The sequence below is a fragment of the Athene cunicularia genome (genome assembly GCF_003259725.1).
Source record: "Athene cunicularia isolate RWA chromosome 3 unlocalized genomic scaffold, athCun1 chr3_part1, whole genome shotgun sequence".
Classification (NCBI taxonomy): Eukaryota; Metazoa; Chordata; class Aves; order Strigiformes; family Strigidae; genus Athene; species Athene cunicularia.
Genome location: NW_020799097.1, coordinates 5,098,499 through 5,116,419, shown reverse-complemented (window position 1 = coordinate 5,116,419; position 17,921 = coordinate 5,098,499). Strand labels below are relative to the sequence as shown.

Here is a 17,921-nt window from a genome sequence, read left to right as displayed (position 1 = left end):
GTTCCACCCATCAAAGGTATCTCCCTTTGGAGAGAAAAAAAAATAATATTCCTTGAAGCAAACAGGAACAGATTAATGTCTCTAGCACAGCACAGGATATCTTGGGTTTACCTGCTCCAAAGGTTGTTTATAGCATCCTCAACCTATTAGTTGTTACTACCTCTCCAGATCTTGTCTCCCCTATGTAATAGTTATTCATTTTATACTAAACTGTAATAGATTAAAATTCTGGCATATTTCTTAGAGTGGTATCAGTTCTTAATGTTCTCTGTTAGTAATCTGTGAACCTAGAACTTGGTTTTGTCCAAGTGAAAGACCTAAATATGCTTGTGGCAAACAGGAATGTGGATCCGACCCTCCTTCACCCAAGAAAAACATTCAGTGAAGGTTTTTCCATATGTTGGCAAAAGCTGTCTTCAGCTCTGATTGTGACCTGTGGCTGGGGAGGGTTATGGACATCACAAGCGAGAACTGTGCAATTAGTTCCGGGTGTGGGCACTGTGCATCTGTGCCAACACCTGAGCACATCACCAGAGGCCTCCATCTCTGCTCCCTGCACTAGAGCATCACGGATGTGTGTGTTCAATAGCATGCACGGGCCTTGTCTTATTTTTTTCATCTGAAATGCATCTCCCTAGTTTGCAAATGTCTTTTGTGACTTTGTCAAACACGCCACCAAAGCCAAGCTACCATCCACTTGTCCAAGTTGCTCACTGAAGAATGTTTGGTTTGGCAAGATCAGCTCATCATGAATCCATATTGGTACTTTATAGTCCACTGTAGAAAATGGCAGGCAAACGATTTGCTCCATTCTTTTCCTGGATATCTAAATTAGGCTCATTGACCTTTAGTTCCCTGGATCCTCAAGGGTGAGATATATGAGGGCTGACTTTTACCTCCTTACACTACTTCTTTCCTCTTGTGAGTGACCGAGAAATCAGTTCTTGTAGTACGGATTATGATGGAAGGGAATAGTTTTCTAGACCAATTATTCATAGTAAATGGACTTTTCTAGGAGTGGGGGTAATGGGTCTACCCATTCCCTCGGTGGTAAGAACACTGGATTAGCTATTGCATTACCATCATTCTTACTTGGACTTGTGTTATTTATTTAAGTGTGCGCTAAGTCATGTTCCAGCCCTCACATCTATGTCTCCAAATCACTTCATTTACTAGTAGAGATGTACCCAAATGTGACGACAGCATGCCATGGAGGGAAAAAGTGGTGGAGATGAATGAGAAAAAAACCAACCCAAACAACAAGCACTTTGAATTGTGAAACCAGGCTTTTAACTTAATGCTCATCTTTCATACGAGAAGAAACGCTACTGAAATGAATAAGCCAGAAATGTGTGTTGAAATTGTCACTGAAATGAATGAGTCAGAAATGTGTGTTGAAATTGTTTTGTGGCAAATAATTCCTGGGACTTGGAATATTAATTATGACAGCAGCTTCTTTACTAAAAGAGGACTGGAATGTGAAGCTATTGTGAGACTAAAATAATATTTAGTCCCACAGTTGACTGCACAGAAAAACACCTGCTTCCCAAAGGTCACAGAAGTGGGTATTGCATGTTATTTATGCTAATGGTCATTTCTCTCTGAAAGAGAGTCTAGAGGAAATTTTTTTGCCTGACTTTTTTTTTTTTTTTTTTTTTTTTTTTTTTACGACGGACCATTTTACAATAGAATGTCAGCATGTATGTCAGCAAATGACCCAGATTCTAAACTAAAATAGTTCTAATGGAGACTGCTCTGCTCTTCTAATTCCTTTTGAGAACTCCATATTTCAAGCAACCCTGTTTATCTTCTGATCCTGTTGACAGTGCAATTGTTTAAATTGTTGATCAAGTTAAGACTAGTTTCATGACAAAGGACCATCCATCTATGCTGAGAACATATGAAATATATGGAGCCACAGAACTTTAAACAATGCTTCTTAAATAACATTTTTGGAAAATAAAGATGTGATAAGAGAGTCATTAAATATATCTAGTACCCAAATGCCAAATTTCCATTAAGATCTCCTCTATGTGAAAGACCATTACACTAATAGAATGTATACATCCTCCTACAGCTTTTTCTGTGTGAGTCTCTGGATTGTAGTTAGTCCTGTGTATGTGGGAGAGGAAGGATAGAATTTGTTTCTGTGAAAGAAGTCACTAAGGAGCTAGATGTCCGGGAAGGGAAATGTTGAGCCTGTTATTTTATTTCAGTTTTGCATTGGCAGGAAGCAGAGCAGTGAACTTGATGAAGCTATGGGTACATCCGTGAAACTTTGCCAAAGCAGTTGGAATAAACATCTTCAAACTTTCAAAGACTTGCTGAAAATTAATTGAAACACAAAATTAATCATAAATGGAAAATTAAAACCTTCAGCATTTCCTTTCAGAATAATTTTTCATCAATATTTCTTTTCTCTGTATTTTTTTCCTCTTTGTTGCCATTTACTCCACAGCAGCATCCAAGCCCTTTGACCACACATACAGTTTTTTAGGTCTTTCAAGGAGATTGCTCAGTGAACATGCAAGGTGTTTGGAGAGATTCTTCCTCTGTACTGCAGCCCATGATGAGAATTAGGTTAATTCCATAAGAGAAGATTAAAATTAAATCTTGCATTATGAGACTCAGCCCATAAGCTTTTATTTTCTGTTAGAATTCTTAAAACTCAGATCTGCTGCTTGCTCTTATCAAGTGTGCTGCTACGGCTACTTGATCAGCCACCATGGTTCAAAGGAAGAAAAAGACAAAAAGATAAAGAAGTCCACTCCTTCCCTGACATTTCCTAGATTCAAAATTGAGAATTGCCTCTCCCGTGTATGGAAAAGAATATAAACTGCAACTGGAAATCTAGGGCTCAGACTGGTGTAAACTTATGTTTGACCTCACTTGCAGTCACTACATCTTCTTACATTAGGGAGTATTCATGAAAATTTCCATGTAGAGACCCAGACATTGTCATCTTGATTGGAGGTATCTAGGCCATATGAATATTTGATCCGTGAGGTGGAGGGTATCTGTGTCACAGCGTAAACCAACCACTGGTTAACATTTGCCCACCCTTATCATAGACTCCTTCTTTGGTTTCACCCAACAAGTCATCACACCTAAGTAAAGCAGCTACCATGGTGAAGTGCCGGTTTGTAATAATGCCTTTGGCCTTATATTTGAACAAATAATTTCAAAAACTTTACATTTGCATAAATTAATTGGTATTTTTCTAAAGCACCAATCATCCCCAAGACACAATTAAAACGCTTAAAACTTACTGCATAATCCGTTCTCACAAGCATCAGGGCAATCACCACAGGGTTTTCCTGCTTTGTAAGGTGTGTTAATTGAACTTCTTAAATTCCCTCTGAAACATCAACATTGCCAACGTAAGCTATAAAGTCACTATAGCATATCTGAGAATGAAACTTAATTATATGGATGCATACGTATATTAACTTTCACTCAGTTGTTGGTTACAATGTCACAATTTTTATATATGTGTTGGGTTTATCCAGACAGGTTTTGGTAGTGGGATGGAGGGGGAATTTGCAGGGGGGGTATCTGTGAGGAGACCAGAAGCTGCCCCTCTTTCAGACAGTGCCAGCCAGCTCCAGGTTGAACCTGCTGCTGCCTAAAGCTGGGCCAGCCTGTGACGGTGGTCGTGCCTCTGGTATCATATTTAGGAAAGGGTACAAACTGCAGCCAGTGAGTGGAGTGAGAATATGTGAGAAGAACAACTCTGCGGACACCAAGGTTAGTGAAGGAGGAGGGTGAGGAGGTGATCCAGCGCTGGAGCAGAGATTCCCCCACACCCGTGGTGCAGCCCATGGGGAGGCAGCTCTGCCCTGCACCCATGGAGGGGAACGGTGGGGCAGACACACACCCGCAGCCCGTGGGGGACCCCACGCCAGAGCGGGTGGGTGCCCAAAGGAGGCTGTGACCCCGTGGGAAGCCCACTCTGGAGCAGCTCCTGGCAGGTCCTGTGACCCCGCGGGGGACCCACGCCGGAGCAGTTCACACAGAACTGCAGCCTGTGGGAAGGACCCATGTTGACGTTCGTTAAGGGCTGTCTCCCATGGGTGGGACCCCACACTGGAGCAGGAGAAGAGAGTGAGGAGGAAGGAGTGGCAGAGATAACGTGATGAACTGACTTCAACCCCCATTCCCATCACCCCCACTGCTCGGGAGGAGGAGATAGAGAATTCAGGAGTGAAGATAAGCTCAGGAAGAAAGGAGGGGTGGGCAGAAGATGTTTTTTATTTCTCATTATCCTACTTTAACTGGAAAGAAATTAATTCTCCGAGTTGAGTCTGTTTTGTCTGTGTTGGTAACTGGTGAGTGATTTCCCTGCCCTTATCTTGAGCTATGACCTTTTTGTCATATTTTTTCTCCCTCTGTCCTGTTGAGGAGAGGGATTGATAGAGTGGTCAGCCAAGGTCAGCCCACCACAATATATTACAATGGGAATGTGAAAATTAATTTTAGACCATTTATGAAATCATCACTCTGCCTTAAAATTCCCACTAAATTTTTTTGTAATAATGATAGTCTTCACTGTAGTGTACATATAGATTTGCCTTTCTGGACCAAGATTGCAAGTAGAACGTGGAAAATATTTGTCATTTAGTATGATGAAAATTAGGATTTTTAGGCAAATTAAATTTAATCTGAAAATCAGTGTCACGTTTATGAGTTTTATCCTTTTTGCTTGTTTGACACTTCTTTTGATGAGTATGTTTCTGTCTTTTCATATTCCTGGTGCGCTCTTCAAACCTGTTCCTCAGCTATAGGTGATGTGCCCTATTACAAATTTCACCATCTCCCGACTAATTATGATAACATAATAAGTTCCAGAATCAGAATCAATACGTACGCGGGGCAGTACTGGCAGACATAAAAGTATTTAAATGTACTGTTGGGACAGAAAGCGACAGCACATCCAGTTTGATAAGAATTGTACCAAACCATCTGTAGGTATAAGAAGAAAAATCATGGACATTTGAAAACAGTTTAAGTACAATATACATTACAGAAACATTTGTAACCAAGTTAAATCACTTTATTTAACCTTTATAGTAAAATATAAATCCCACCTTGCTGGAAAAAAAAAAATTTCCCCCATTTTCACCCCTGAAACAAAAAACAATTAGGATGTACATTTATATAAAATGTTTGAGTTAAACTGTCTCAATTATGTGTTTTCATTCAATTAAAATTTTTGAAGAAGATGTAAGAGTCATGATGTAAAATTTCCAAACTCTGTTTCATGTAGGTGAACAGAGGAGATTATCATAAGCCATTATCCAACTAGAAAATCTGTGAGTCAATGGCACTCTATAGAATATAATAAACCTATTTATTTTTCCTTCCTGATACTTTAATAACCCTGTTCTTCCACTGTCTGAGCAATTTTCAGATGCTAGTGTCTGAGCAATTTTCTGACGTTAAACAAACAAGTTTCTTCCCTTTGTTTTTTCCTGATGTTTTGAAATACCTCTGTAAAGACACTTAGCCTATTATGTTCATTTTAATTCTGTTACTTTGAAATATTTAATCTTGTTTTGTCAGAATAACTCTCATGTCTCCATCTTACTCTCTTTAGAGAGGGTAAAAATTGCTTAGATAACATATAGATATTGATTTATTCAGCCTGAAGTATAAAAAAGTTGCATTTACCTGAGTGTAGTGACCAATCACAGCATCTTGGGTTTTTGCTCCAGTTCCATATTCAAAATTTTTCTCCTCACTGTGCCAGGCCTGAATAACGTCTGACCATGAGTAAGGGGCAGATGACATGAAGAGATTTTCACCACATTGTACAGCTGAAAAGAGAAAGGTACTGAGAAATACATGAAGGATACACCTGTGAGAAAAAGACAGCAAAAGGTAATATGATTTCCATGGAAGTTCTCATCCCAGATGGGACAGCAGGGTGGTGGGTTTTTTTCCAGTTCAGTGACATCACCCTTTGTCAATACTGAAGCTGTCACTGGCCCAGTTTGCAGCATCACTAGCCTGTTTGGCTGGTAGTCTGGTTGTTGACAGACCTTCTGCATGTCTGTAGATACACCTGCATATGTACACGACAGTTTCATGACTGTAATTTTGCTATTTGAAAGTTAGCAACCGAGTCATTATTTAGGTCACAGCTCAGTAATCTTGGGAAAATCCTAATAATTCAAAACTTACTTCTGGTACATATCCTCATACTGTTTTTTTGTTTGTTTGTTTGTTTGTTTTTTCAGGTACAACCCTACTGTGTATGCATTAGTTCTCACCTGGGATTCACCTTAGGAAGAACCAGAGGATTTGATTTTTAGGCACAAAGTATGGAGACTGAAGGACAGTCCACATCTTACATACCGTATAGACAGAAGTCAGTCACGTTGACCATGGCCATCAGCAAAGTATAGCTGTAACTTCAATATCCAGTTATTGAAGTGTTTATATGAGCCTCCAAGATAGTTATAGGTTGAAAGCTACCATGGGATTTAAAAGCTGAGTCTTGTCTTAGAATTTATTCTTAGCACTACCAGCCAGTTTTGGTCCTTCACCCTTTGCCTCTTCCTCCCCAGACAGTTTCATCCAGCACATTCAAGATTGAGAGAATATGTTTTCTCATAATGATTTTTTTTTTTTTTACCTACTGAAGAAAATGGGATATACTTACGTAAAACAGATGCAATTAGGATGAGAATGGGCTTGTACTTTTCTCACCGGACAGATTTATATCTAGAATTTTGCCTTTGTCCCATGCACGAACAAAATCACACTGAATATAAATGGTGCCTCAAAAAAAAACCCCACCCAACAAAACCCCAACGCGTCACATCAATAACATGTATGACATTATTCAGCTAGCACTCATGCTTCACTTACTGGTTCTCCTCAGCGTAGCGGGACTGTGTTTTAAAGTACATTGATTGGCCCAGTTTTGGGCATTTTTTGCAGCCGGAGGACACCATAGCTTAATGAAAGAAGAAAATATTAGTCATTCAGACATGTACCAATTAATAACCTGTCATGAAGGAACAACATGTGGAAATTATCACATCACATCACATCAGAAAAATACCATATACAAAGTCCTTTTCTTTCCATTTTTTTGGGGTAGGGTGGTTAGGAACAATCTTATACACCCAGTAGAATAGAAACTGTGAAGACTGATGAAGAAGGCATCAGAAAGAAATTAACAATGCCATGCGTCATCCTTTTCCTCTTCTTTTCCCTCCAAAAGAAATAGACATTATTGTTGATGCACCATAAAATTTTCCAGACTTTTATTCCACCTGCCCAGCTTTCTGTTTCTCTTGGTGCTGGCCATGCTCAATCCTTAGGAAAGGTCTGGAGAGTGGTTTTGTGGTTAAATAAAATAATGTGACCTTTCATACCGTCCTGCGTCTCTCAAAGAGTCTGTTATTCATTAAAAATAGATATACAGCATAACTTACCATCTTCAACATGTTGCTGGCAGTTGGTTTTACTCCTCTCCTGAGGGTATTATGTGTGTCAATAATCAGCTTTTGCTGATCTGCGTTGCTAGTTGACAGAGCATCGAAACCTTCAGGTTCCTAAGTTGAAAAACATGTTATATTTCTTTTTGATTTGAATGTAACTAAATCCTGAATCCTGTCTAGGAAATATTAAAATACCAAAATATTATTATCAACCAAAGGGATGATCTTTGTGATGGAGGAGGTACTGTGATATGCTTTTTCTCCTAAGTATCTCTAGCGGTGCTTCCTTGTGGAGAAACACTTTCAGTATTTCCACAGCATAGAGCTGAGCAGTAATAACACTGGTTCCTGTGTCATATCTGCCAACCCTCTGCTCAGTTATCTGGAATGCCTTGTGTGCCTGTAGATTCTTAAATTTAGTCAAGTAAATTAGATTTATTTTAGTATTATTATACTTTCCTTCATGAGGTTTTGAGTAAATAGGATCTAAAAATCAGCTGAAGACATGAATGTGCTTATGACACGTTCCCCTTCTTCAGTATTTTATGCATGCCTATTAATGCTTTATTCCTGAAGGAACCTCTTCTTTTATCACAGGATCATCATAGACATCTTGTGGTACTTCAATAGGACATCCCACTGAACAAAAATTGTGCCTATTTTTTTTTCATGCTATAGATTTTCTTCCAATCACAGTATTTCTCAAAATTTTCACATGTTTTCTAATTAAAAAATAGCCATGCGAAGAACTCAGCCTTCTCTTTGCAACCATTCTCACTAGTCTTCTAGATGGCAGCATGAAGAACAGAAATTGAAGAACTAGGGGGGAATGTAGTCAAGCCTTCAGTCACATTAGTGTTTCTGAAGCGGAAGTAGCAAACTTCAAGCTTCACACTAAGTATGGGTTGGGAGGAACCACTTTAAGTGTGCCTTGAGTATGTTAGTTTGTGTAGCTGTTTGGGGAAATCAGTGATATGTGTTGAGAGGATGGGACTGTGAATAAAGGGAGAGGCACATATCTCAGCAGCTGTAGGATGAGAAAGGGAGAGAGTTGGGTAACTGCTGCCTGTAAAACTGTGGGGAAATAACAGGTATAGGGCTGGGTCTTTGGGAGATCTAGATCACAGGGTCTATGTACGGGAACTTCTGGAAAATACATTTATCTCTGACCCAGCTCGTAAATAACACTGTGTCTGTAGAAGGTTTCATGTGCAAGTGTGGAACCAGTCTGCTGGTTTGAATTTAAACAGACTTCAATGATAAATGTTTTCCAATTCCTAGATATCTAATCAGGCTCTTTCTGCATATGAGTGGATGATGAGTGGATTGAGAGCAGCCGTGTGGAGAAGGGCTTGGGGATATTAGTACATGGAAAACTGACTATAAGCCATCAACGTGCATTTGCAGCCCAGAAAGTCAACCCTGTCCTGGGCTGTATCCAGAGCAGTGTGGGCAGCAGGACGAGGGAGGGGATTCTCCCCCTCTACTCTGCTCTATGAGACCCCCCTGCAGTGCTGTGTCCAGCTCTGGGGGCACCAACAGCAGCAGGACACGGACCTGCTTGAGTGGGGCCAGAGGAGGCCACGAAGATGCTCGGGGGGCTGGAGCACCCCCCTGTGAGGACAGGCTGAGAGTTGGAGTTGTTCATCATCAGAAGAGAAGGCTCCGGGGAGAACTTATAGCCGCCTCCCAGTACTTAAAGGGACTACAGGAATGCTGGGGAGGGACTTGTTATCAGGGAGTGTAGTGATAGGATGAGGAATAACAGTTTTAAATTGAAAGAGGGCAGATTTAGATTAGATGTAAGGAAGAAATTCTTCCCTGTGAGGGGGGTGAGGCCCTGGCACAGGCTGCCCAGAGAAGCTGTGGCTGCCCCCTCCCTGGAAGGGTTCAAGGCCAGGTTGGACGGGGCTTTGGGCAACCTGGGCTAGTGGAAGGTGGCCCTGCCCAGGGCAGGGAGGTTGGAACTGGTTGATCTTTAAGATCCCTTTCAACCCAAACCATTCCACAATTCTGTGATCAGTGTGCATAGGAAAAGCCATATTCAGTCAGACCACAAATGCCTCAGGTCCCATCCAGATTTTCTGATTACAAAGGTTGCATCCTACCTCGCCAGTGGACAGACGCAACATAGCTGTGAGACACAGGAACAACACCGGCAGAATCATCTCTGAAAACAGAAGAGTGAGGATTTAATTAATCTTTTAAGGAGCTTTCATTTCTCTGAATACATAATGCATCTTTCTCCTGTGTATTTCCTGTTTTTTTACTCAAGTAGCAAAGTAGTGTTCTCCCTTTCTCCTTTCTTTTCTTTCTTTCTTTCTTTCTTTCTTTCTTTCTTTCTTTCTTTCTTTCTTTCTTTCTTTCTTTCTTTCTTTCTTTCTTTCTTTCTTTCTTTTCTTCCCTCCTTCTTTCCTCCTCCATTTTTAGAAGTTAAAAAGTAGAATTCATTCCCCCTCTGCACTTCCAAATTTCTATGAATCAACTACTCTGTACATCTCATTCTTCCTACTGTAATCCTGGACAAACATTTTCACCAGAATTCCAGGTACAGGAGGACATTCATGGTACCCTTACTGTAGGAAGCCTTCTGCTCATTGCCACACTGTGGAACAGCTGGGGTGGGATGCAGCTTTTAGCTTGTTTCTGTGTCTGTTACTATGATACTTCCCCTGCTCCCCATCGCCTGCTTTGACTGGACTGTGTTGGTTGAAAGGGGAATTAGACACTCAGCCCATGTGCAGACGTCTACACTTAGGTGTCTGAGTCAGGTTTCAAACCCCTTACTTAACGACCAGCACGTGAACCATGAAGCCTTGCACACGAGCTGGGGCAGAACTGGTTGGCACAAAAATTAATCAGTGCTGGTCCTGGGAAAGACTTGTTTCAGAAAGGTTTTTTTTTGTTTTATTTTTTTTAAAGAAGCCTCTTGATTATATTACAGGTAACATGGAATGACAACGGAAACGAGCCTTCTCTAACTGAAGAAGCAACCACCAGATCCTGGACTCCATCCAAGACTCTACTTGCTTAGGAGGCTCAAAGAACCATACCATCCCAACACAGTGATCCAGGAGGTAATGTGGGTCACTTCAAAGTTCAGGTGTCTGATTGCAATCAGTTATAGGAGTTACATTCATCTTGGTTTTGCTTAGTTACCTTGAGCAGCCTGCAGGTGACTAGAGTGGAATTTACTTATTTTGGCACTTGTCCCAGCCTCCTACTCCAAGGGAATTTATGGACATCTTGCCACAGAGATATGTTATTAGCTTAACTTCTTATTTGGTCTTGAGCGGCTGCTGGTTTCGGTTTTAATTTATTCTTGGGGAAAGGCCAATAGGGTTTGTTAATCTTTTCATATTCAGCAAAGCCCTTTTACCTCAAGGCAATCAATTTATATAAAACACAAGGTGCTCCAGCTTGTGGAAAACACGTGGATAAGAAAAAAAAAATCACCCTTTTCTAAACAGTACAGCAATGCCCATTTTCCTCACCAGCTTGCTTACATTGCACTGGAGGCAATGCACAGTCCCCAGCCTGCAGGCAGGGATGCTGCTCCAGCTCTACTAAAGAGCAAAGCCCGATGAAGTGGACCGTGACTATGGGTAGCTGTAGCTCAGAGGCCAAAAATCTGGACAGACTGGCCACATCTGTACAATTAAACTCTCACAGCCTTCAAAATACTGTGGCTCATTCCAAGCACTTGTAGTTGAGGAAAGATCTGGCTGATCCAGGGGAAAAACATTCTGGTAATTAACAGTATAAGTCATTGATTTCCTGTTCTTGTTATTGCCTTATGTCACATGTTTCATTTTGACATCACCTATGCTTCCTTGAAGTGCTTTAGGATCGCAGAAGTTCTTTCTTACTAACTTTTCCATCACTTACTTCTTAGAGTCATTACAAAACTTTGCAGAGTATATGACCTAGATATTTAGCAATAAAAAATTATACCCCCAATAACATGAAAAAATTATTCTTTTTACTTAATTTCTAAGTAGAAAGTAAATAGAGGTGGGGGTTATTTTTAGTGTACTCAAGTTACAAGCAAAAATATGTCTTTTGAGTGCAAAATGTGATGATATGCAAATAGAAAACAACTCTTTTTGCACCTAAAACATGTAAAAAAAATTTATTTGTTTCAAAGGAAAAATAACTCTTCATTGAAATTGTGAAGTTTTCTATTTTGCAAACCAAACTGAAGAAGTTAACTTAAAGGCATGGGCAAAGTGTTCATTCACTGTAATATCTTCTATGAATTAACTTACAATTAAATATAATTGGTAATTTAATACATGATACAAATTTCAAAATGCCATTGGAATGCTTTTTAAGACCCAGTGGATTTCCTGCTCCAAGATATTAACATACTTTTGGCAATCCCACTGATTTCAACCAAATGCTTATAGTTTATGAGATGTAAATTTAATTGCTCTGCATTAATTTCTAGGCACTGGTCCTAAAATCAGTCTCTCTGTCCCCCTCCCCTGTTCCCCCTCAATCAAACATAAATCAGGACATGTGCCAAGTCTTACTGACTTTCCTGCAACTCCATCTGTGTACAGGGATCTGCCACTGAAAGATGGTGCTTTAGCATCCCTAGTTTGTATGAGTTTAGCAAACTTGTGTGAATATGTTTTTCCCGTGTCATCACGTTAAAAAAGAAAAAAAAAAAAAAAAAAAAAAAGGTGTATCCTAAATTATTCATACAATTGAATATCCATTAAAAAAACCCATCCCCATTATTTTTTACTATCGTTGAAAAAGACCTGGAACGGAATAACACAAATTGTCATTTAACTTGGAGAGCGTTGTTGCACAGAGTCCTACTTACCAGCCACCTTGCACAAGAGTGGCAAATTGCACAAGGTGGTGATTTCCCCACTCTGAAAATAAGTGGTGATAGCTACATATAGCAATATAATAGACAGAACTGAATATATATCCAATTCAATATGTTCCGTCTGTCTCTGTCTCTTTCTCTCTGTAGATATAATCTACCAATATACTTGCTTTCTTGCACGCAGGTGGCTCTTCATCTGTTTTTGATCACTCATCCATTTTCTTTCCCTTTTTTTTCCAGCTTGTGTTACACTATTGTCTATGAAGTCCTTATTTTTCACCAAATAAAATCCTCTTTCTTGTGATTGCCCTAAATGTTCAGGAAGTCTTCTGACAATGGGTTGCATTTTAATACATGAAAAACATTGCAATTCTTTAAGCAAACAAAGCAATGTAAATTCTACCTTTTGTTTCCAGGAAGATCACAAGTTTCTTTCGTCCTTCTTCGGGTGGTTGTGGAAATGACCAGGCAGGGTTCTTCACTGGAGGGTGATATATAGCTCTTCTGTTTCCTGATAGGATAAGGTGACTCAGCGTCACAGGTATTAAAAAATTCAAATAGTGACCAGATAGAACAACACATTTATCAAGTGAGCATTCTTCTAAGAAGGAGGTTGGTTGTTTGTGTTCCATTTTTATTTCCTCTTACTTCTTGTACCGGAAGAGATGAAATACCCTGAAATGAGTTTTGTGTGTATTGCTTCTCACAAGTGAAATCAGCACTCAGTGGGAATGAATGCCAGGTACGAAGGCTCTCTGGTAATGATTGACACATCCAGTTGTAGTAAAACTTGATTTTAATCTCCAGAAATGCAAATCAACTCAGCTGGCTCTTGAGGTGTCTCCAGATTGACACTGTTGTAACCAAGACAGAATCTTGCCTATTGATATTTCCATGGGAGTAGAAAGAGTTATGGGTCAAGTCCCTGTTCATGCTATGGTTTCTTTACATCAGTCCTACAGGGTAAAAGTCAAAGAGGGAGACAAGAATATTTCTGTAACTTTTATCGAGTATTGGGTAAAGATTAAAAGATTATTGAGTGCACTAACATTAAAGCACATATCTGTTTCAACATTTCCAGGTACATGGAATAAGATGAGAATGGGTGGAAATACTGCCAGATCAGAAGGGTATTTGTGTGCATATTGACTCTTTCAGTCCACATTCAGTCTCAAGTAAATGCTGACTGGAGCAACTATCATTATCTGCTTTTATATAAAATGTTATTCTCCTATTTAAACTCAAGTCTTCCTTCCTCATAGTTAGTAGCTCCTGCCTTAATCCCTTGTGAGGTGTGCCTTCAGAACAATCTTACGTTTTTCATTACCTAGGAAACCAGTATATTGGCTCTACTAGACAAAATGGTAGTGGTGTGATTTGTTGATTTGTAATTATACAGAAAGAAACACCCTGTTAGTAAGTTTGGGGTTGACACCAAATTACAGAGCAGTCAGTGTGCTGCATAGTAAGGTTGTTGTTCAGATGAACCTTGAAAAGTTGAAGAAGTCATCTAACAGAAATCATCTGAAAATGCAGAACTGGGAGAGACCAATTTTCTTAGGGAGCAGGTCTAACAAGAAACATTTAAGGGTTGTTGTTGGACGGCAATTTTCATAGGATTAAATAGTGGTCCCTTGCAACAGTGAGGGCTAACCATGTTCTGTGCTGCATAGCCACGACGTGGCGAGAGTACTGAGAACAATGATTAGACCCACTTTTTCAGCACCTCCGAAACTGTGTCTGGATTATTGCATCCAGTTTTGGAGTCCCCAGTAAAAGAAAGACATTAACTGGAGTAAGCCCAGCAAAGGGCCACTCTGCCGGAAAGGGGAAAGGCAGAGATGGACTCTTTTGCAAGATGGACATGAGGTAAGGGCCACAGATTGCAACCCTAACTAGATATAAAGAAAAAAACATAATTTACAATGGGGATTGTTAAGCACTGAAGCAGATTGACTAGTGCGGGGTAGTTTTTGCATGCTTGAAGATATTCAAAACTCGACAAGGTGTTAAGCAACCTAATCTAACTTTCAAGTTGGCAATGCTCTGAACATGGTGTTAGACCAGATGAACTTCAGAGGTCTTGTACAACCAAAACTGTTCTAAGGTTGTGTGATTTTTATATTGTTTACACTGGAACGACACCAAATGAGGCTTGTCTTATTTTACTTGGTGACAGATATGACAGTTTAATTACAGTGGGAACCTCTCATTATTATACGAGAAAGCAAGTGTTACTAGCGTAATTGTTGTAACCATTAATAATGAAATGTGTTTTATTCAGGTGATCAGCGAACCGTGGATCCCAAAGTAAAGACTATATGCCACTACGCGCATGTTACTCATCTCTCTGCCTAATACACACTGAGACCCCTTGAATCAAACTCCTTTTCAAGTGTAAGAGCTCTCTATAAACCCAAGTGAATGATTCAGAACATCCTATTCCATAATAACATTTCTGTAAATAGACATTCTGTCATGGCACTTCATAAAATGCTCCTAGAGTTTATTATCATAGAATCCTAGAACAGCCCAGGTTGGAAGGGACCTCAAAAGATCATCTGATTCAAACTTCTGTGGGAAAGGGAACCTAGGTGAGAATATCTGGCATCCTGTCCAATCAGATCTTGAAAACCTCCTGTGATGGGGACTCTACCATGTCCCTGGGCAGGTTGTTCCACTGAATGATAGTTCTTACTGTGAAAAAATTATATTTTATGTTGAGGTGAAACCTCTCCCAGGGTAACTTGCACCCATTGCCCTCTGTCTTTTCTGCATGACTCCTTGTGGAAAGACAGCCTCTGTATTTGTACCTGCCCTTTAAGTCCTGGAATACTGTGATGAAGTCCCTCCCGAGGCATTCTCTTCTCCAGGGAGAAAAGACCTAACTTCAACCTTTCCTTAGAGGACAGGTTCTCCATCCCGTTGACCATCTTTGTAACCTTCCTCTGTATGCTCTCCAGTCTGTCTTCATCTTTCCCGAACTGTGAGTACCAGAACTGAACACTGTACTCCAGGTGTGTACTGACAAGCAGTGAGTAGAGTGGGATGATGATGTCTTTATCTCTGCTAGTTTCTGAGGATGCAGCCCAGGATCCAATTCACCTTCATTGCTGCAGCAACACACTGCTGGCTCATGTTCATCTTACTAGCCACCAGGACACTCACATCCCTTTCAGCAAGGTGGCTCCCAGCCACACAGATCCTAGACTGTACCAGGATTTTTGGTTATGATATGATATCATAACTCTCACACTGGTCATGGAGCTCCAGTTCCTTCTCATTGTTGGCTCTAATTTATATAAAAAGGACTTCTGCTAAAGCTTTTCTAGTGGAAGGACCACCGCCTCCCTGTGCCCAGGGGACTTAACACCACATGCCCAGCCAAGATGATGAAGCAAAACTAACTGCCAGGATGTGTATCGGGGATGGTAAAAGGTGGCTGTATCAGTTGGTTTTAACTTGACTGTCAAAAACATGCATTGCAGAAACACAGGGTTAGAAATGGCCTCTCTGGCTCTAGAGTCCAATCTCCTATTAGAGGCTGGTGATGCTGTACATTTATTTTCATAAAGCCCTTCTAGTTTGTATTTCCATGCCTTCCATTTCTAGACTTTAGATCTCATTTATCTTCACTTTAAATTTTCCCTCTCACAGAATTCTGTTTTTTTCTGGAGGCTTTAGTTATCATAGAATCATAGAATACCAAGTTGGAAGGGACCTCAAGGATCATCTGGTCAAACCTTTCTTGGCAAAAGCATGGTCTAGACAAGATGGCCCAGTACCCTGTCCAGCTGAATCTTCAAAGTGTCCAATGTTGGGGAATCCACCACTTCCCTGGGGAGATTATTCCAGTGGCTGATTGTTCTCATTGTGAACATTATGCTGATCTCAGGATCACAGAATAGCTGAGGTTCAAATGGGACCTCCGGAGATCATCTAGTTCAATCTTCCTGCTCAGAGCAGGGTCGCTTAGAACAGGCTGCTCAGGGATGAGTCCAGTTGGGTTTTGAATGTCTCTGAAGATGGAGACTCCATAACCTGTTCAGTGTTTGATCACCCTCAGTGTAAAAGAGTTTTTTCTCAAGTTTAAATAGAATTTCTTGTATTTCAGTTTGTGGCCACTGTCTCTCATTCTTTCCTGGGGTACCACTGAGAGGAGTCTGGTTCCATTGTCCTTACACACTCCCATCAGTTATGTATATATACTGATAGAATCCACCCCGAGCCTTCTCTTCTCTAGGCTGAACAGACCCAGCTCTCTCAGCCTCCCTTCATGAGAGAGATGCTCCAATCTCTTAGTCATTTTAGTAGCTCTTCTCTGGACTTTCTCCAGTATGTTCATTTCTCTCCTGTACTGGGGAGCCTAGAACTGGGCACAGCACTCCAGTTAGTGCTTAGTAGAGGGAGAAGGACCACCTCCTTTGACTTGCTGGCAATGCTCTGTCTGCAACCCAGGATGCAACAGGCCACCTTTGCCATAGCTCGTAGTCAACTTGTTATCTAGCAGGACTCCCAGGTCTTTCTCTGCAAAGCTCCTTTCCCACCAGTTGGCCCCTGGCATGTACTAACGTATGGGGCTGTTCTTCCTCAAGGACACGACTTGGTGTTTCTTTAACTGAATGAGGTTCCTGTTGGTCCATTTCTCCTTTCTGTTGAGGTCCCTCTGAATGGCAGCACAACCACCTGGTGTATGAGTCACTCCGCTCAGGTTTGTGTCATGTGCAAACTTGCTGAGGGTGTACTCTGCCTCATCACCTGGGTGATTAATGAAGATGTTGCCTATTATTGGCCCCAGTATTGAACACTGGGAGGAAACAACTGTTTTTCTGGTGAGATCTCCTCAGTTTATTCCGTCTTGTTTTGTTCTCAGAATTCATTTTAGTATGACTCTGAACTGAAATATCTTGTTATCTTGAATCAAAAATAAAAGAGTATTAGTCTTACTGTTAAAATAAGATCTGAGAAAGAAATGTAAATTCTTGAATGTTTCCCCCCCCAAAAAAAAAAAAAAAAAGTCTTTTTTTTATGCCTGGCTGGTCATTTCCATTAAATTTGAGAAATTAACTTCTTTGATGTCATTGAAGCTAGTAAGGCACATCTCCGTTGATAGCATATGGAGAAAAATGGACATCTCAAGGATGCGAATCGTTTCATCCTGTATTACTTATCTCAAATAGATTTTATTCACAAAAGCCTACAAATGTCTGGTTTACTTCATTTTCTCTAAATAAAGCCTAGAGCGACTAACTCAGCTGTAGACTTCTATACTGAAGATGTCTAAAGGTTGATGAAATAAATCACATCCACTGAGGAAGCAAAGTGGTCACGCATACAGAAAACATGATTATCTGAACCGCACTTCTCTAGTACATCACATTAAGTCTCAGACATTTATAATGTGTCTGTATGCCCGGCATTGCTAATGTAAATACAATTCCTTATATTTCTTAAAATTTTCATGACAGTTCTATCTAATCAGTCATAAGCTACTTGTTTCTGCTTTTCAGATATGGAGAACCTCTCTCTGTCTTCTGACATTCATCTTTCACCCATCCTTCAGACTCTGACAATGACTTTGTCAGCCCCTTGTTTTAGTTAGTAAATTTTCAACATCTTTAGTTTTG

General features: G+C 40.3%; 1 protein-coding gene across 1 annotated transcript; it reads right to left on the bottom strand.

Moving 5' to 3' along the window:
* Positions 1-1,670: 1,670 nt before the first annotated feature.
* Positions 1,671-12,876, bottom strand: LOC113478174 (cysteine-rich venom protein TEL1-like). The gene is given in 9 exon segments (XM_026845115.1): positions 1,671-2,324; positions 3,270-3,358; positions 4,868-4,962; positions 5,671-5,816; positions 6,874-6,961; positions 7,446-7,565; positions 9,560-9,621; positions 12,698-12,764; positions 12,766-12,876. Coding segments are annotated over 9 exon segments (789 nt in total). The 3' UTR covers positions 1,671-2,313.
* Positions 12,877-17,921: the final 5,045 nt, after the last annotated feature.